Raw genomic sequence first — 21123 nt, 5'->3', positions numbered from 1 at the left:
GTGATCAGGGATATACCATAACGTAGGCTTCCACATTTGCCAACGAGACTTGAATCCAACAAACAAGTTAGCCGTTTGGCTAAAAGCCAGCATAAACTCCCCTACCATCTCAGGTGACTTGCTAGCCTTTGCTTTTTAGAAGGATGACTTGATCAGCTGGAGTTGGTTGTCAGGCATTTGTTGGCTTCCAGCACAAGTTAAAAGAATGAACTAGGGCAACGTCATGGCCAGCATTCCCTTCGGAAGATTACAGAAGAAGAAAAATGTAGGGGAAGCACTGGAAGATGCTGCTATTTAAAGACCTTTATTAACAAACTGAAAATTTATTAGAGTGAGATCTACACAGACGGCAGTTCAAAAAAAATTAGCATGGAACTTTGGACTTAATCAGCTTTAAATTCTCAAGTATAGCTAAACTAGTATTCTGCATATAAAAAACAGTGCTGAAGTTACAAGCAGCTAGAGCTCTACTTGAAATTAAACTCCATTATGGTTACCCACAGGGAGTTATAAAAGAGACAAAGTGAGGAGACTAAGAAATACAGGGGTGTAAGGAGAGGGAAAGATTAAGGCAAAAAGTACTAAGATGAGATTTGTATTATTGTCTTTCTTTGCAAGAAAATGGCACCGTAGAAGTCAGAAGTACAGGAATGGTGCCTAATACACGAAAATAACTGCATGTCCAATACATCTGTGGGTGCCTGCATATTTAAAAACTACATCTACCAAGGCCATTTTTAAAGCCATTTGCACACACTATTAAAGACAGAACCCCAGCACCAATAATGAAAGCAGAAGATAAGCTCTGTCCATGAACCCGTTAGAAAAGGTTTCCTGTGTTCAAGAAAGATGCACTTTCAGATGCCCTGAGTAACCAGTGGTCAGTCATACAAAACAAATCACTTGACACACACAGAGTGAAAGCCAAAACCAACAGTACTTTGAATCGATTGAGTAACGGTTAATATAATTTGATTCATTGTGTGAAAGATGGAATTTTTGCTTTTGAAGAGTTTGGGTAAGGAACAAAGAAATCTGAGAGACAAAAACTATTAAAAATCGGAGGATTCATATTAATATCAGGATTTAAGTTAGATCACCATAGTGAAAATAGTGATTAAGTGGGGAAAAAAAAATCACAAAGTAAAGTGATTGAATCTACAGCACCAGAGTTGAAAACATCAGGATAGTTCTGTAGAGATGACTGATTTCATGGTGTCTACCTTTCGAGCTGCTGGCATGGATGAAACTCGGTTTGTTTGGTGGGGGAGGGGGCTGTTTTTTTTTGGCAGTAGTACTGTTGGCATTGACTGCAGATGACTGGAATGAGTTGGAAAGGAAGAGACCATCTGAAACTGGGCGAGGCTGGCGGGAGGGCTGCTGTGGCTTAAGGATGGCAGGAGGAAAGTCACCATAAGATTTTCTTGTGCTGGAGTACTTATCCTGACCTGCTAGATTGGAATCCTCCTCCTCCTCATCATCATCATTGTATGCAACAAACTTGGCAGTATAAATCGTGTCAGGGGAGAGGACCTGTGTTTTGAGGTAAGAGGTGTTTCGCTGAGGTGGGGGAGGAGGAGCGTTAGATGAAGGGGTTGGGGATGGGAGTTCATATTCCCGTGGAAGTGGAGGTCTGTACAGACCAGGCTCGTCAGGTTCCAGTAATCTTCGCTCTGCTTCATCGTGCTGCCTGCGCCTTTCAGCCTCTAAGCGACTGTAATACTCCTCTTCCTGTCGCCTCTGTAAGGCCAGAGGAAACAAACAGTGGTCAGAAAGACAGACATTTCAATTGAAGAGAAATTTAAGTTTTCCATCACCAAGCTACAAACTTTTTTTTTTTTGTCTCCTTTTCTAGCAACAAGCAGGACGTCTATATGGACTCATACAAAGAATATTTAATGCTATTACGAAAACAGCAGTTCTCCTGTAACACAGTGTTGCTGTTATTTCCAGATTTACCACTGCCTGTGGTAACAACTAAGGCAATAGCCTGTGTGAATTAAGAGCAATTTCAGCATTTATTATTCAAAATGTAACTACAGGTAATAAGGGACCGTACTGAAACCGTGAATCAGTGGGAGAAGAAAATAAATAAAATTAACTACCATCTCAAAATAGAAACTTTGTAATTTTGCTGCATGCTTACACAGTGTAAATTAATCAACAGACCCCTAGAATAGGTGACTTCTAACAAAGCTTCTAGTACAAATACGAGGGAAACTGCTTTTACCACGGAAATCAAATTACAAAACTTCTCTAAAACATCAAATAACTGCTTTTAAAAAAGATTACTAAAAATCCTACAAGCATGTGCTAATGATATTTATGAGGCTAGTGACCATTCAAAAAGCCATGAAGTATCTCCTATGTATTTTTCCAGTTCAGAAGATTTTTACTGGTTTTAAACTAAATGGCACTTAATTCTGTTCACGTGTTGTCTAAGCCACATTGTAAATTAAGACAAGGATCTATTCCGTAGTTAAGTAACAAATAAAAATGTGTATTTGGAAACCATGTTACAAAAATCTTTTGTCTAAGCATGTTGGGAATACATGATGTTTTGGAAAAAAGCCACTTTCTGTTTTTAATCGATGTGTTTAAAAAAAATCCACCTTATCTACTCAGTTATCCTGAAAAAAAAAAACCAAACAAAAAAACCAACCCAAAACTGATCTTGTTTATTTAGAGGAAAGACATGGGACTCATCTCCTTTTACTACTACTTTAAAACCACTGCAGAGGTCAGATAGTCATTCTGAGTTGGTAGATATGCAAGTGTCTCAGTCAAGATCTGTCAGTGAAAAACCCTTCAAGTGTGTGATCCAAATGTCATCCTATTATCACCCCCAGATTACCTTTCTTCTGCTCATCAAGCCATACTGCTTACAGAAAACAGTTTAAAAAAAGCTTGAAAACAATTTAACAATAGTAATTAAAGTGCATATATTTAGGTTTTTTTTATTATTAAAATATATTTGCTCAATCTTTCAGGATGAAATTTCTCACAACATTAAAAGCTAGTTCTCTTTCTTCATTCTGAAGTCAGTGTTACTAACTGGCAGGTCTTCAACCTGAACAAAAGTAACCGCTCTTTCTCCAGGAAGAAGAGGGTCTTAAACATAACTCAAATAAGGGGCTTTGTTGTCCATTTTGGACTAGCAAAGGTTCTCAAATTCACGTATAATGTTCTGAAGGACTCTAGAAGCCTGAAACCTTAGAATCTGTTTGAGTCCAGTTACTTATCTGCTGAAATAATTTATTTCCCTTCTAGAAACTAATTAAGCAAGTTCCTTTTCCTCCCATAGTCTAAACATAAAAGATAATATAGAGCACTGCCTCTCTACTCAGCCATTAGAGGCAAGTCACATTGTGGGGCTCAAGAAAACCAGGAGTTACATTTGTGCCATAACTTTCAGAAAAGGCTCTGAAGGTAACACGTTTCCACTGCTAAAAACCTTCAGCAGGTAACCCTACAGTACTATTTCTGCAATACGAGTCAACTCCAGCCATAACAAATGGGGTTTTTGTTTAATCGGTTTTTGGTTTATATTAGGTAAACTGAAGCCTTGGGCCATGACCACTATCACTAATGCTAGTATTTTTAACCCCTCCTGACACAACATTGGGCTGTTAAATGCCAGGCTAAAGAGCAGAGGCCTGTAAGAACTTCTGCAGCACTCAGAAGTCCACAACCTTTTCTTCAGCCTCTCTTCTGGTCCGCTCCTCCTCTTGCTGTCGGCGCTCTTCTTCCTGCCTGGCCCTGTCTTCTGCTTCTCGTTTGCGCATTTCTTCCAACTGTTGCTGCCGTCTGCGTTCTTCATCCTGTAACTAACAGAGACGTGTCTTTAATATTTTCATTACTGATGTGGGTAAGATGGGTCAAAAACAGTGTAACCATAGTATTTGCATCTAAAAATAACTAATTCAGTAAAAAATGCTATACTATAAATCAATCAATACAATTTTCAGATTTTAAGGGTACATTTTGTTACACCGTTTTCCCTAAGCCCCCTCCCCTTCCCCAAAGATAAAAAAAGAAAGAGATGCACAGATCTACATAAATAAAAGCACAAAACTCACACAGGGAGACAATTTTAGCAGTCATATATGAACCCCTAGCAGAAGAATGAGGTGACTCATGTTCTAGACAGCCTGAGCAACGATAGTCTCAGGTACAGTAAAGTGAAATTGAATACTTGGAACAGTCTACAACTCCAGCAGCCAACAGATTTTTCATTTTGGATTAGTATTTAAGCACTGGAAAAATCAGGGCTCATTAGTCAAAGGGCCAATCCGTTTAAAATAACAGGCTCATTCAGCAAGTTAGCAAATAATCTCCAGAGATAAATAAAATCTCCCACTGTATCTGCAACAGATGTGTTACAGAAAAAGCAGAGAGTGAGGCAAAGAATTCTTTGACTACTGAGATCAAACAGCTCACATGAGCAACTGATGTCCAACAGAATATTAATTTATACGTGCTCAAGATAAACACTGCATTGATAAGAAAACAATCCTTACACTTTGCATGATTCTCTAAAGCTAACACTATCTGAACCCTTGAAGAACAGGAGTATTCATCAGCACAATAATATTCACAAACATAAATTAACTGGACTATGTGCTGTGTTATTTCTTACTGCAGTGTATGTTTCAAAGTGACTTTCCACCCCCCAAGATCTTCTGTACAGATCGGTGTATCTTGCTATAAGCTGCATGTAACACTACTTCTCTACTCTTGCATTTGTTTTTACAATCCATCTCCATTTACAGAGAAAGATCCTTGAGAAACAAAGCAATAATGATATAAGCAAGAGAAATTTATTTTACTCTGTGAAGGCAACCTTCATGTTGGCATCTCTTCCCCACAAATAATTAACAGGAGGCATGCTTTAAAGCAGATTAGGTTCCCTAATACATTTTTTCAATCAGTTCTAAACCCAAACTTTCTATGTTTTGAAATAATTTTCTGGTAACTATTTCCCCCCTCTGTTCATGTAGTATTTGTTACACGTATCTTATGACTTGCACAACAGATCATTTTGAAAACATTTACCTTCTGCATCTTCAGGCAGCTATACAGACTAACTGAAGTGAAAACACCTCTAATATGAAGTGTTAAAACCCACCATTTTCAAGCATGAAAAATAAAGAACAAAATCAATTTCATTTAGGCAGGAATTTGGCAAATGTATACTAAAGGATGCTAACTCCAATTACCCTTATTTAGGGCTAAAACTTCTTGTAATTCCTGACTGAAAATGACAGAGAGATCAAGCCCAGTATATATGGTAGCATAGGGAATAAAGTAGTTAACCAGCTCCCTGCCTAGATTAAGACATCATCTTGGTTATTGAAAAGATATTTTAGCAAAGGAGGCAATACTGCTGTCAAAAGGAAAGACAGCTAGTAATTCTAAAGAGTTTATAGAAGAGCAGTAATTTCCTTTAAAAAAAAAAAAAGCAAAAACTGCACAGTGAAAAAAACAGAGGAGAACTCAACTCTGTCCCAGTTGAATTTCAAGAAAAACTCTGAGCATGGCAGTTACTGATTCCAGGTCAAAGCATGCATGCCTTTTTGCTTAGTAGCAAATTCTCCTGTTCAAGTGCACTTAAACAAGAAAATATTTCAAACTAAATTAAAGAGGAGTTTTATTTTCTTGTGAGTTGAACTGAAGAAAGAAGGAAAAACTGGACAGGGCGCCTGCCTAGGAACTGTTGTCAACATCTGAACCACAGTAATTGCAAAGACAACTGTATCCCAGCCCAAGGCTGTTCTAAACATAATACCTAGTAAAAAGGCCAAAAATTATATATAAGGCACAAGCAGGACAAGAGCAACTATTACAGAGTGGCAATTCATTTCTTTGTGATCAGTAACTCATTTCTGCTTTGGAATATTCCCAGACCAAGGCAGGGAGCAGTGGGATCACAAGGCACCCAGAGCAGGCATTTGTGTTTGTGAGTGTGTACAACAGTACCCAGCTCAAACCAACTCTCTAATTTTCCAGACACTAAGGAATGCCAAATTCATGTCACATTTCTAGTAAGAGGGCTATTAAATTGACAGGTTGAATATTTTGATTCAGAACTTCTCTATCCCAACTAGTTTTTCGCCTAGTTTAAAAATCATGTTTTCATGCGATTTACTGCACTTCCAGGGCTGCTCCAAAGCAGCACATTTCTGTTGTAACAGGTAGAAATAACAGAGCTGTGCAGCCAGAGTGACAGAAAAGAGCATTATCTTAGCTGTAACTGAGTGAAGCAGCTAAGCACTAAGTGCTAATTCTTCCCCACTGCGTTGTCCCAGCTCTACTACAAACTGCCAACAGTTTGCTCAGCTGTAGGACTGTCCCCCTATTGCCAACATAGCTTGCAGCACTATTCCTGCCTAGAAGGGCAAAGAAGGCCACCTTTCTTCTCAGCTATTGCTCTTTGTAAAAGAGCTGAAGGGTTGATCCATATAAAAAATGTTAAGATATTCATGGGACTGGCAGGCACCCACGAAGTCTCAGGTAGCAGAGAAAATTAATTTTTCTGAGCACTGCTTAAAATGCTTCAAAAGATGTTTCAGAAGAACTTTAAATTCATACCTATTTATGACAGCTAAAGTTGGCCCAGATCTGTTAGTGGCCCAGGGATTTTAAGACAACAAACACTACCCAAATTCACAATTCATCCATTAACTATTTATCAGCTTTCACCAGCCTTGTGACTCTTACCACCAAGGCTCACATCAGACACAAAACACTGAACATTCAGGAGTGTATTTTTTTTTTCCTCTAGAAATAAAGACATAGTTACTACGGTACATGAACTGGTAAAGGATAAAGACAACTATGCCCCCAGAAAGTCATGTGAACAGAACAAAAATGATGAATTTAGGAAAAAGATATTTGCTGGGTATAGCGTTCAACATAACCTATTTCAGAATTAGCTTACTTTTTTTTAAAGCTAAATTTATGAACATAACAAATCCTTGACTTATTCAGGACATGGATCCATCTAGTGCAGCATTGTGTCTCTGACCATGACAAGAAGAACGGCACACAAGCCTTACCATTTCCCCAGCATTCAGCATAACAGAGATATCAGCTGGTACAACCTTGTGTAATCCTTTGAGTAGCTGTTTACAGGCATGATGGCTATGAATTTGTCTAATCCATTTTTTAAGCTAATGATACCATCTGCCTTCACAACTTCCCATTGCAGAAGATCCAGAAGTTTACAGCCTGCTTGGCAAAGAACTTTATCTACCCAGTCACAGCTCCACGGACCAAGGTTTAAGCAAAAAAACACAGTAGTAATAAGAAAAAGGATTGATTTGCACTAAGTCTGAAAAAATCCATGACTTGGGGCTCATCCACTAATTCAGAAAGCTGACACACTGCATCTGGTTCCCTGCTGTCCAGACTGCTTAATGCTTATATGCCACAGAGATATAAAACCTAACAACTTAGGCATAATAAGTTATCTAAAGGATGCATTTTAAAAGATTATTATTTCTTAGGTAAAGAAGTGCTGAATATCCAAGCCTGTATTTTGGACAGAAATGTTTACAGTTTTTTCTGGTAGTACAAATTAATTACACTAACAAGACCTGCAAGAATTACCTTTCTTTCAAACTGCTATAGCAATTATATGGAAGTATACTTTGAAGGGGAAGTATTTTTCCAAGAGAAGACTAGAGAACGCTTTTTCCATGCACCCATTACCAAAGAGAACAATAAAATAGACTATTAGCTTGAGTCATAACAATTACTGCTCCAATTCGAAAGCCTGTCATGTTTTAGATGTAAGAGAATGTTATTAACCAAAGGGAAACTGAAATTACACAGTAACTTAATTACTGCATGTTTATGTGACCTACTTGGAAATATTAATCCAGAAGTAATTTCTGAGTTTACAATCCATTTTTTTAAATGAGAAAACTGTAACACCTGTAAGCAACAGGGTTTCAGCATGTGCTGAAACAGTAGGCTGAAGTATTAGTTTCTCAGGACAATTTCAGTTCAAACTGGGAAGGAATGGTGTTGCTAGAGCTCTTCTAAAACCTGCTGGGGTGGGGAAGGGGGGGAAATCTTACTTCACAGCCTGTTCATTCAAAATTATTAGTAAGATGTTATAAACACGACTGGACAAAACATCACGTACACAGTTTCATACTAGACCACCGTTACAACAAACAAATCAAGCCTGCAAGCAACATCAAAGAGGAAGAAAACACAGGGAAAGGAGTCACCACAGCTGGAAACATTCAAATGCATGCTTACCATTAACTTACTGCTTAAAGTATCACAATGGTTTTTGAACACCCAAAGATGCCAAATCATCATCCCAAGCACATAGGGTGGTTAATGATATCAGGAATTGAAACGGGAAAGAGATATTGAAGAGAAAGAAACAAACATACCAAATCTAGAACAGAGATTGCTGGCACAGCAGTCTGCTGCAGGTAGTAAGAAAGGGGAAAAAAAGAAAGATGCACAGTGAAAATAAAGATAGGTTAGACTTGCACTATTTCAAAAGCATTTTCTTTTATTTGTTAAATCAGCTGCTTTAGAACAAGGAACTGAATTGATGTAATCCTGAAATACAGAAATGAACACAATCAAGTAATCCAAAGGTTTTATCAGTATCAGTTTGACTCATTCAAAACCTTAGTATTTCTCCAGAGATACTGCTTACTGCATCTCCAGTAGTATAGACAGTGAAATGTAAATAAAATGAAAAAACATTATTTCAAAACAACTGCTGATTTTTAGTTTCAAAATGTTGCAAAATGCTGCCAGAACTTTATGCACAAATAGTATTTTAAACCCAGCACTTGCAGAGAAGACTGATACGTTATGCAATACAATTGGCTTTCTATTAACAACATATGGCTTTTTAAGCCTTGCTGCAGTAAAATTTTAAAGACATAGTTTGTTAAAATGATGGTTTTACATGGATTCTTTTATGCGCACAGGTAATTGCCTATGTGCTACAAATTACATGTTAGCAATGCTGGGCTTTAACATAACCTGCTTGCCAAAGATATATTTAGCTTTTCGTTTCTTCAGTTTCCAAGTCTGAGGTATCTATTGTTTTACACAGTAGTAAAGTTAGCCACAAGAAAAAAGAGAAAGCAATGCAGACCGCAGCAAATACAAGACGAGTAAGTTTAAGAAATCAAGCTGCCAAAACAATCCTGAACACAAATACTACTCAAGCCGATAGCTATTTCTGAATGTCAAAATAAGCACGAGCAAACATTTCTCAAGAATTAAAAGCTGCTTATCATAGAATTAAGTCAACTTTTCAAGATAAACAAACAGAATACACTCAGCATATAACAGAGCTAGCTTTTAAGCCTGTCGAAGCATAGCTACCGGGATGTAACTTTGGTATCATGCTATTATTCAGAACAGATATTATTATGGAAATTGTTTCCCAGTAACAATGGATGTAACAGATTCTGAGAGACAACAGCCACCAGCAGAGTGATATAAAGTTCATCACACTCTTCAGTTGTATTATCTTATTACAGATACCATGACCTTTCACAATCCCAAAGCTATGGTAACCGAACCTTGTCAGAAACTGATTAAATTGGACACCATACAAAATCCAGGTAATTGAGCCCTGGACAGGGTGTATCTAAAACCACATGGCTCAGCCTAACGCTTGCCCCCACCACTGCTGGGATCACCACTGCAGTGATGGTAAAGGTACAGGCACCATCTGCCTTATGCCCCAGTCTCTACTTGGACAAGACCAGCAAAACTGAAACTTCAGTTCAGTTCACTGTTCCCTGGAAACAGCGTGCATTCAGAGGCTGTGTTCAGGACCAAGATTGTAAATAATAACTCTTAAATACAAATATATTGGGGTGGTGGGAAATCACCAGATTTTGTTCCCAGAGTCTTCCTAGAGTCTTTCATAACTTCAAATGTTTTTTTGCTTACCTTCCTGTAAGCAAATTCCTACCATATTTAACTTTCTAATCCTACTCCAGCTACATGGCAAAATCCAAAGTGAATTTCTTTCCCCATTACCAGAAAAGTAAATTCAACTGCCAGCTTGGATCCTATAACAGGTAGCTATGATACTTTCATACTATATCACTTAACTGGTAAAGCCACTGTAAGTTAGCAATTTTAAAATTCAAGGTATTTTAGATCAGCACTTCGTCCTCCTCTACCCTAAGAACATCAAAATACAAGAATCCAGAGAACCCACCAAAATGCATATTTACTATACTTTTCTCTAGAAAGGATTATCCCATTTTACCCTTGCTCTTCTTTCTGCCTCCAATCGCTGCATGATGAGCATAGTATCCACATCATCATCCTCCTCTTCATCATCATCTTCATCCTTTTGCTTTGATTCTTGAAGTCGCTTTTGGAACTGCCACTCAAGCATGAGTTTGCGCAGGCGGTCATTTTCTTCTGCTGTACGATCAGGCTTGTTCTGAAGTTCCTGAATCTCTTTACTCAGCATATCCACAATGTGCATCTGTTGCTGCTTCTCCAGTTTCTCCTTAGCATCCCGTTTCCAGGGATCTGGAGAGAGGCTGTCACTAGAGGACAGTTCTTCCTTGCTGATAGTAATGTACTGCAGATCTCTCCGCTCAATAGTCCGAGGCTGCTGTTGGGGCTGCAACTCTCTAATGACTGTTTCTTGAGACCTCTGCAAAGTTGAAGGTTTTTCTGATTTCACTTGCTGAAGGGAAACAGGAGGAATCACCGGCTGAGCAGGAATTAGTGGCTGAGAACGCATCTGGCCCAGTTTCCTCTCCTGCTCACGACGTTTCCTTTCTCGCTCTTCTTCCAAACGTGCCTTTTCCTTTTCATACCATCTCTGATGCTCTTCTCTTTTTTTACGCTCAGCAGCGGCTACCTGGGAGGATGCTTGCGCTCCTATCTGATTTGGAGGAGGAGGAGGTGGCAGAGGCATGTCCATTTGTAGTTCATCAAATTCAGCTGCATAATGCACTGGAGGAGGTGGTGGTGGAGGGGGAAGATCTGTTCTGATGGGCTGGGAAATGGCCACTGGAGTTGGCTGGCTAGTAGCTGGAGTTTTCCAACGGCCAGGTCCACTTTTACTTAAACAAGAACCAGGCGAGACTGGTTTGGATGAATGGTTCAGGTGTTCTTGGCTAGATGTGCTAGAATCCACAGATGAATTCATCCACTGATCGCTGTCTGACTTCCGATCAATGTACTCTACTTCCTTCCGTATAACAACTTCCAAACGATTCCTCTCTGGCTGGAAAACTTTATCTCTGAGTTCTTCCTGGGAACGAGCCACACGCTGGAAAAAAAAAATCAAACAAGGCATATATTTCATAGTCCATCTATATTAAAACATATTTGAAAATGTCTCAAAATGCATTGTTATCTCTGAAGGTAATTATCTTCAGTGAATTTCAGGATTTCCATGCCCAGTAAGCTTCCCAAAACCAATAATAAAATATTTATTCTCAGTTGCCTTAACTCATTTGAGAGACTGAAGATTTTGCAACCTCTGAAATGCCTGGAAACCTGGAGTGGGAGGAAGGATGAATGCAAAATGGAGTTTAAGCCTGAGCTCACATAATTTCTCAGGACTATCCCTGACACTCCCTCCCCCACATGTAAGCAATGGGAGTCCTGGCAGCTCTGCACAGCAGCTCAGGCATACCAGCTCTGCCATTCAGGCTTCCAGCTGGCTTGACTGAACATTTTTCCTATTGGGAAAACAAACAGAACGGCTGCTGAAGAAACGACAATGGAGCCACTGACCGCCCTCCTCCACTAACAGGCGAGCTCACCCACAAAAAGCTCTCATTACTATAGTGTCATTCACTAATGTAGAATCTGGGCAGTCAGGTCTCATTCTACCTGCTCTTAGGGCATGGGTGTATCAGTCTGCGCTTTTGTCACTTTTTTAGTACGTCAAACACCAGGTCTTTTTTTATACAAGCTCAGGATCTCATCTACACTGCACGACCACCTGAAAAGGAATGCTGGACCATAAATTAAAAGCTTATCAAATCTGTAAATTATTTTCTTGAAGCAAATGTTCATACTCTGAATGTCAGGAACTACTCAGCACTAAACACATAATGTACCAATTATCAACAACTGAGAGAAGACTAACAATGCAAAATCCTTTTCTTTCTCCTCCATCAATGACCTTAACCATGATCTCTAAAGAATGCCTTTTCTGAGATGAACAAGTGTATTTTTTATGCTCTATTAGTTCAGCAGAGCTGAACACACAGCTATTTGTGTTAGATTTGCTGTAAAGACGCACCTAGCAAAACAGTTTGCTAATGCCTTCAGAACAGAAAACAAGAGTTTAACATCAGTCAATAGCTTACGGCAACTTGTTTTACAAGTCTAGTTCTCACTGTAAAAACTAGAAGTATAAATATTTATTTTTAAGTCTACTTTCCTCTAATTTTCAACTTAAAAGAGCTATTGTAAAGCAGGGAAAAATTGTGTATGCTTTCAATGCTTGTAAGGAGCTAAAGCTTCTTGTCATTTGCTTTATGAAAATGCTTTTCTGCCCTGCATTCAGCCCTCAGGACACAGTTGAAATTCTGTCTTTGTCAACAACTTTAACAGATGGGGGTCATCTCACCAGTTTTAACCACTTCATCTCAGCTACTCACTTAAGCTTGACTTAAGCAGGGTAGAGATGCATGTCCAGGCAGCAATTCATCCTGTTAAGACAAACAGGTAGGAGCCCCTCTCTGGAGATCTTAGCCTCCCCCTGCCCATCATCCACAGAGAGCGCTTAAATGTTAACTGTGCAGATGAGGTGAAATGAAATTACAAAACATGAAGGAGTAAAATCTTTCCACAACTATTTGCCACAGTCATTGAACTTAATTCTCCTTCAAAACTAGCATAGTGCTTTGGGTATAACATCTATTTTCCTAACAGCTGATGTAATTAGGATTTGGTATCTATAATACTCAATTTAAAATACAAAATTACACTAGGTTTTTATCAAATTGACTTTTCACTGAATTCACTTCACAATTTAAGTGTGGGTAATCAATAATCAATCTCTACTTTCTTTCTAAGATGCAATCTCAAGAAAATTTAGATGATACTGCTTTTCCCAAATCAAAAAACCACTGAGCCTGGTATAAGGCTTTGCTTTTATCACAAATCAAGAAATAGCAAAAAAAAAAAGTTTTCTCTTCATATTTTTAAGTCTCTGGTGGATTAGAGCAAAAGAAGATCCAGTGAATATATTTAGTAGATCTAGATTTAATTTCCTGTATGGATTTGAGGAAAGTCCTCAATAACAAAGCGTAGAAGAACCTTATGTTTTAAAATCATAACAGTATAGGGGAGTAAATTCATTTCAGGTCAAGAATCATCCACACTTGAATAATAGGGAAGTATCAATGCAAGGAGAAAAAAAAAAGTCACTTTGTTATTTGGCTTTAAATGTGAGAAGGAATGTTTTTCACAGAAGACCTTGGATATGTCTGAGAACGCAGTTTTATTTCATTTTTAATACTTTGTCACTTAAAGAATGTACTCTGCAGGCAAAGAGATTTCTCCATGTAAAAGTCTTTGGAAGAGTGAAAGATTTAGTTTGTTTTTCAGTAAACCACAAAACATTTCACAAGGAAAACCCTACTACCACCTCCACACCATTACCTCTAATGGGGGATTACAGCATCCCAGATAAGTCTGCAGAACTTGATAATATAAATCCTACCAGGGGAAGAAGTAGGGAATTATAGTTGACTATTCTGCAAAAATATCTCCAGCAGTCTGGTAGTGGAAAGCAAGCAGTTTCTTTCTGGTTTGGTTTTGTTGGCAGGGTGTGTGTGCATGTGTTTCCCTCTTATATTGAAAGAAATTACTTTCTCACCTGCATTGTAGTATTGATTGAATGATTACTTTCTGCCTGGACCTCTGGTTTCTCTTCATAATTTGGCCACTGACCCTGAGCTGGACCCATTCGATCCTGTGACTTTGAAGCTGGGAATGTGAAATATTCTCTAGTATAGGTCTGTGTTGGGATGGGATAAGCTTCAGGTCGCGGGGGCAGAGTCTGTTCCTGAAAATGGCAGAAAGAACATGAGGTAGGATTTTCTAATCACACAGATCTGTACAGAATATTATTTTAGACATGCATTTTCCAAATGTTCTCGTTTGGCTCATAAGAGCATTATTTGTCCGGAACAAAAAATATGATAGGCTGTCTAGTATCAAATATAAATTGTGCTTATGAATCATGTTTTTATGGCCTGAAAACAAGTATGCAATATTTGCACAAACCTGAGAAACCACAAGGACAACTTAACGAACAAAATTTAATAAAATCACTCACAGCTGTCAGTCTTGCATTAGCTCTAATAATCTAAAGCCCCCAGTCAGTCACTAACATCATCATTATGTTCAAATAGTTAAGTGAGACACCGCTTTGACTCAAGCACACTAACGCTATACACAGCTAAGGAAAGTTTAATAGCCAGTATTTTGAATGCCACTTCTGACCTCTGTACAAAGATTTCCAGTAGAGACTGAGGTTATTTTGGTGGTAGTTCCAGTTGCATAAGCATTTTTCCCCCCGGGACTTGGAGGCTGATCTGTTGGAAAGTTAAAGCAAGCATTTGTTTAACTGTTAATAATAATTTACACAGCCGAATAAAATAATAGCATCCACAAAGTAACAATGATTCTTCCTTTGAATAGGTCTAATGAGGCTTGCTCCAAATGTTACTAATATACTGGCATTTCAGACTTAGTCAATTTTTAACAACAATCATATCTTTTTCAATTTAACAGACTCTAAATACAGTGGAGGAGGCACCTACCCCTAAAAGGAGGATTAATCTTACTTACTTGCTACATTGGGGCTGGAGCGATGATCGGCTCTGTTTTTCATCAATCTGTCATCCCCAGGCAGCTTCTTTGGTTCACTGTACTCCGTCCACGGCAGCTGAGGACTCTCAGGTGACCCATTTTGAGTGGAGTTATTATACAGCTCAAAACCTTCACTCTTTGGTCGGGGTTTACCTGAGCCACGGCGGTCAGAAACTGTAACAGTTGGATATGCATTTTCCCCCTTTCACTTATATTATCTACTGTCTAGCATGTTCTTTCTCAAACCAGAGCTACCTTGCGTGTATAATTAAAAATGAGTTCCTGGTAAAGCAAATGCTAACTTTTAAAATCTTTTCTTCCTCAGACACGCTCCCACTCTTCTATCACCTCTAAAGGATTCCTTTGATTTGTATGCTTCAAAACAGCTTTTGAAAAGGTACCACAACATTTGGAAAAGCCAAATGTGCTTTGCTGAAAAATCTCTTGCTGACTCTTGGAGGCATATGGCATCTGGGATGGTGTTGTAAACTGTGATAATAAGGATTTATTCTTTTAACCCATTCTTTTCTATACGCTGGTACTACCCTATAGGCAGAAAAGGTCTTCCTTTACAAAATTATTTCCTTCACTACATTATTCTGTGTAAAACTTCAATATGTCTTTTGGAGTTAGTTCACTGAAGTAGGACGACAAAATATAGCACTGGATAAACATACAGGAACTCCTTATGATCAGACACAGAAACTGAAGAAAATGTCTCAATATTTCTAGTTTCAAAAAAAAAAAAAGGAAAAGGCAAACTCATAGCTGCCTGCTTCTATTTATTTCTCTCTCAGTAATTACACTGCACTCTGGTTACACAGAAGTCATATTCAGAGAGGAGGAGAGAAGCTTTTATGAGAGGGATACAAAAGTCACTGAAGTTTAATGCCCTTTGCATTTATTTGATTCTACTTCTTAAAATAAAAATTACTTCAAACTAAAACTGTGTTTTAAATGCATAATTTATTAATGATTAGACTAGCATAATTTCAAACATTTAAAACCAAGCATTTTAGATAAGAAAGGAAATGCCTCTTTTCTGTGCCATTATGTTTCTTTACTGATTTAATAATTTCATAATATTTGGAAACCTAGTGTGAATTATTATATTTTCTGCGTTCTGAGACTTATAAAGCTGTTATTAACATAAATAATATTAGCATTTTTACCTCTTTGCATCATTGGGGATGGCTGATTAAGCAGGGTTGCGAGCCCATGGTAAATTGCTCCTTGTTTTGCTACTTCTAGTGTTACCACAGAACCTGTCCTGGTCATAAGTTCTGCTGCCCTGCAACAAAAGCCAAAGCAAATAATCAAAGTAAAATAAGGTACTATATTACCTGTTTCTCCTTATTAGTATGTACGTCATGATTTCTCATGTTTATTCCAGTAATCTTTTGTTTGAGAAAACACTTTTTCTGATTAATACTTAAAATCACTTTAAAGTAAATTAGAAGATGATGACCAGAAGAGACACTTATTAAACACAATACCCCCCGGCAAGTACTATTTCCAGTTTCTGCAGTTAAAGGTCAGAAGCCAAAACATTTAAAAAGGTAGTTAAATAAAGTTTACTGAAAACTAAAGCTAATTCTTCTATACAGGTAACCTGTTTCATACACAAACTGCCACGTGAATTGCTGAAATTTTTGGTAAGGTTATTCAAGGGGAGTTATAAAAATCCATGTCACAGCCTAACATGTAAAATAGAGTTTTTCAGTAAAGTATTACTCTAGCATTTTCTTCATGTAAAGATACCCAAGGAAAGAATTTCCTACCTCTCCTGGGACAGACCCACCAAACTTCGACCATCCACACTGAGCAACTGATCTCCTGCAGCAAGACGACCATCCTAATTACATATTCAAGAGAGAAGAGAAGTCACACACCAACACTAACATGGTCTAAATGAAAACAATTATTCATTCACAGTAGTAAACAAAGGATTTAAAAGCTTTTCCAAAGGATCTTTCCACCTTTGAACTTGTGATGTTTAAGAGTATTACTAACCACATCTGCAGCACCTCCTTTCACAACAGACTTGACATATATTCCAAGTTTGTCTTGACCAGCACCCTAGAAAGAAAGGGGCATTAATTTATTACACCTATATTTAAGCATCCCACAAGCATTAATCAGAATTTTACATGGCTGGGTAAACCTCTAAGTTCTTGTTACTTTTATATATTCCCAAACTGGAAAAAAACAATTATACAGAAATTCATTTGAAGTCAATAGAAAATGTTATTACTAGGCCTATAGAACCTACAAGCACTGTTAGAAGAAAATAATATCTGGTCTTAATTCAAGTTTGAATACAAGAGAAAATACATTAACTAAAAGTTACACTTTAGAAGCTTGTTCTAATCTCCTTCTTATAAGAAATACTTACTTGCAGTTTTACATGAATGTGATTGTTTTTATACCTCTATGTATTACATTCCAAAAGACTCCCCTGTTTCCCTTACTAATACCCAAATGAAACAAGATAAATTGCAGATTACAATAAAAAGGAATAGAAATGATTTTTACGTTCATTAGGACTGTAAAGAAGTTAGCATAAAGGAAGAAACAGTGCCTCCAGTTTTACAATAAACAAGTAAAGTAGACATTATAATTAATAAGTCTTTCAGAGTTGACAGAGCCAACATTGAAGGCTACTGCAAAACCATGCAATGTTTTACACAAAACATCTGCCTCAAAGTATTCTGCTAAAAGGACTGTTAATAGTGAACTTCTGGCTAGATGACAACCAATAGATTCAAGACAAGAGAACATGAGCATCTATTCAAGCCATGCTGTTGCATCACCCACATGCTCCAATTTACAAGACACCATACAAATCAGTCTAAATGTTAGTATCAAACCTTTAAATTATCACTTGCAATGTAAGGCAATCACTTGTGACTGCATTATCTACTATAGCAAAAGGTGCCATTTTACTCTGCAAGTCACTTGGAAGAAGAGTCCCAAGTAAGTTTTCAATAGAGCACAGTTTTTAATGTAATGTTGTTTTCTAAAATGACTCCTCAAGTTGCTTTGATATTGAAATGGCAACCTCTGTTTTTCCCCCAGATTTTTCAGCTCTTTACTTTTGGCAATAAAAGCATTCATTACTCCTGCTATCATAATAAAGTAAAATAAAAATTAAAGTGAAGATTATTCAAAAGCTAATGTTCTACAGTCTTCTAAACAAGCAAAAGATCTATTTTAATTCATTAAACCTGGAGTTAATCCCAAATCTTTATTCAAAAGCCACACAAAAGGAATTACTTCCAGTCCCATGATTCCAGATTAACATTCTGCATGTACACTTTTTTCAAAATGATTGCTTAAGTCATACATAAACGGAAAAAAAAAGAAAAAATGCAATAAATAACTAAAGTAAGGACACTTTCTTTATCTGGAAAGAATATAAAGGTAATTTAAAAATGCTTAACTACTCTTTTGTTTGTCTTTTAAAAGGCTCTAAAGAAACATCGAGCTAACTAAAGAATATTTTTAACTTTACACCAGAAATATCAGTTAATGTTATGGAGAAACACAAGTCAGAAGACAGCTAGATAAATACAATGAAAAATGAAAACATGTCTTGCAATTCCCCCCCCAAGCGACCTAGAAGCATGTGGGGAAGGATGACCTGGCTGACAGAACACCTAGACTTCTAGGACACACGTGGCAAGATCTCTTACCAGGAGTTCTTCAAGACTTGAAGGTGACATGGGATAAGAGGGAACTTGTCCTTGTGTATTAATAACTAATTCAGCAATGGAAAGGAAGTTATTTGTTTTCGTAAGGAATGGAAGTTATCAGAGAAGCCCTAAGGGAATAGGCTGTTCACCATGCTTTTAAGTATTCTAGAAAAAGGGCAAACAATGTAACTGAATTTGTCATATATAAAATTTATCAGGCAAGTCAAAACCAAGAGTTGGAGAAGGATCACATAATACTGAATACTGGAGCAATGTTGGGGGTGGTCAGGAAATGTATTTCATTAGTCCACACACGCAGTAATGCTCCAACCTTGTGAGGGACCAGTCCCCATCAGGGCAGCTAGCCCTGATGTGACATCTAGCTACCACCTCCACATTGTTGTGAACTGAAAATTAAGATGGTTGGGTTTATATACTCTGAAGCCACCTGGGATTGCTGCTGCTTTTATTCAGTCCTAACTTAAAAGGATGCTAGCAAGAAACTCATCTCCCTTGGGCCAAGTAAGTCAGGCGAAGATCTGCTTAATAAAGTCAAATGTCAGGTAAAATCAGCAAGCCTACGGAAGAACAATGACACTTGAAACAGTACACACATTAATCAAACAATTTTGGGATCAATACTTTGGTACTTGTGAATTACGTATATACCACCCTTCTTATGCCTGATAATGATTGTTAGCACACACTGAATGAAGCTAAACCTTCTGTTTAAAGCCTCATGCTATGTGCACTTGTTTGCAGACAGTGATAAGATAAACATTTGCAATTGCTCACATATCCATACAATAGTTTCTAAAATGACTTTAACTCCTTGAGAAAGATCTTTTTAGTCACAGTTTTCAGAGCTATCTTCACATATCAGCTCAAATACCTGGAAGCCAACATTAAAACTATAAGAAAAGAATGAACAAACAAAACAGAAACCAGCAGTCACTAAAAAAATCTAAAAGGTTCACATTTGAAAAATAGTTTATAATTATGATTACTCTGAGGCTCAAAGGATAAAAAGGATGATCAGAAAACATGGAATAGCTTCCTTGAGACAACTAACTAGATATGGACTTCTCAGCTTAGTAATAATCAAAGAAGTGAAGGACTGGATTATTTATCATCCCTCTAACCAGGAAACGGAAAGCTTTTTTATTCATGCTATTAGTGAGCGTATTTTAAAAAGTAAAAACAAACCAAAACTTAAGCCCCACCACAAATGAGCACTTCTCACGGGATTTCACAATTAAATTGGGGAACTTCCAGGAACTAGAATGCTATAAAACGCTGAAGTGTAAGCATGCACAAGAACGATCACTGATTCATGGTAGGCCCTTCAAGGGCTTTCAGAAAAAAATGATACAGATATAATACACTCTGAAAGAAATTCTTAAGTTACAGAAAGCTAGAAACTAGGAGGAATCATCTTACACTTGTTTTGTTACATTCTTCAGCTACATACCCTGCAGCTGGAAGATACCAGATCAAATGGATTTTTTTCTCTGAGTACAACTGAGTATAAGCCTTACAGTAATTCTTCATTATTATTTGAAGGAGCTGACATTCTACTCCTTGTTCCTTCTTCTTTAATGCTTTTATGAAGCCTATAAAAGAACTAGAAAGGGACTGACAAACTTTAAGATAAGTTACAAGCAGATGCATTAGGTCCAAGTCATCCCATTTAATACAAAACTAATGAATTTTGAAAGCATAAAAAAATTATTTAAAAATAAATTTTCATTCAGAGTACATAAAAAATACTTATCGGCTACCACTTCTACTCCCATATTAGCAGGACAAACTAGTTCCTTCTCTATCTAATTCACGTGCCATTTGATAGGTTTCTAGCAACATGCCTGTACATGTTGTTCCCAGTTACGCCTGCGAAGACCTCTCACTAAGCATCCTCAAAGGTAACTCCTCACCTTCCTTTAACACCTACCCTAAGCTTTATAGTAATTCAAATTCAAATTACTAATTTCTACTGAAAAAGACTTAATTTGGTTCTGGTTCCACCTTCCAGGAGACTGCATTAGAAGGAAATGTACAGTTATTAAGAACACAAAAAAGATGTTAGTATATAGTCAGACATGCATACTAAACTCCAAAATGTGTAAAATTCTCATAAACACCACATGGATTTTTATCCTATCATTTATTGACATGGCAATAAAACAGGGCTCTTTATAAACTGTTTATTAACCTGCTTTTCTTCAGAAGGAATGTGAAGGTCAACATAACTAGGACTCTTACCCCACAAACAAAACAGAGCAATGATATATCAGTGCATCAATAACAATAATACAGTAAACATTCTTTTCAGTTCATTTATTTTCTCCAATCTTGAATACTAAAAGCACGTGTATCTCTAAAGTTAGTCTGAACAGAAAAGCACAACTGTAGGAAACCAAACCCTCATCAATAGTAGTAAACTTGCTAGTGCTGCCAATCCACCTGTTTTGTATCTGCAGTTGAAACAACTTTTTCCCCATAATACTTGCAGAAAGTGAAGTGATAGTAGCCTTTTAAGGAAATACTTGGGAAAACCTTACCCTCCAGT

At 37.5% G+C, this 21123-nt stretch overlaps 1 protein-coding gene across 25 annotated transcripts in view; it reads right to left on the bottom strand.

Annotated features, from left to right (window-relative positions):
• AFDN (afadin, adherens junction formation factor) overlaps positions 1–21123 on the bottom strand; it is a 121515-nt gene that overhangs the window by 6147 nt on the left and 94245 nt on the right. For 6 of the 25 annotated variants that reach the window (XM_069852211.1, XM_069852216.1, XM_069852221.1 and 3 more), the window contains 10 exons: positions 16873–16938; positions 16641–16714; positions 16032–16150; positions 14839–15033; positions 14491–14582; positions 13862–14050; positions 10271–11293; positions 8412–8447; positions 3693–3827; positions 1224–1740 (listed from right to left, as the gene is read on the bottom strand). In XM_069852211.1, the coding sequence (XP_069708312.1) occupies positions 1224–1740; positions 3693–3827; positions 8412–8447; positions 10271–11293; positions 13862–14050; positions 14491–14582; positions 14839–15033; positions 16032–16150; positions 16641–16714; positions 16873–16938 (2446 nt within the window). Of the gene's footprint in view, positions 1–1223; positions 1741–3692; positions 3828–8411; positions 8448–10270; positions 11294–13861; positions 14051–14490; positions 14583–14838; positions 15034–16031; positions 16151–16640; positions 16715–16872; positions 16939–21123 lie in introns of those variants that run through there. The other 19 variants (XM_069852225.1, XM_069852236.1, XM_069852230.1 and 16 more) reach the window with 11 other exon arrangements.

Source organism: Phaenicophaeus curvirostris, chromosome 2, assembly GCF_032191515.1.
Source record: "Phaenicophaeus curvirostris isolate KB17595 chromosome 2, BPBGC_Pcur_1.0, whole genome shotgun sequence".
Classification (NCBI taxonomy): domain Eukaryota; kingdom Metazoa; phylum Chordata; class Aves; order Cuculiformes; family Cuculidae; genus Phaenicophaeus; species Phaenicophaeus curvirostris.
This window is presented reverse-complemented; position numbering and strand designations above follow the sequence as displayed.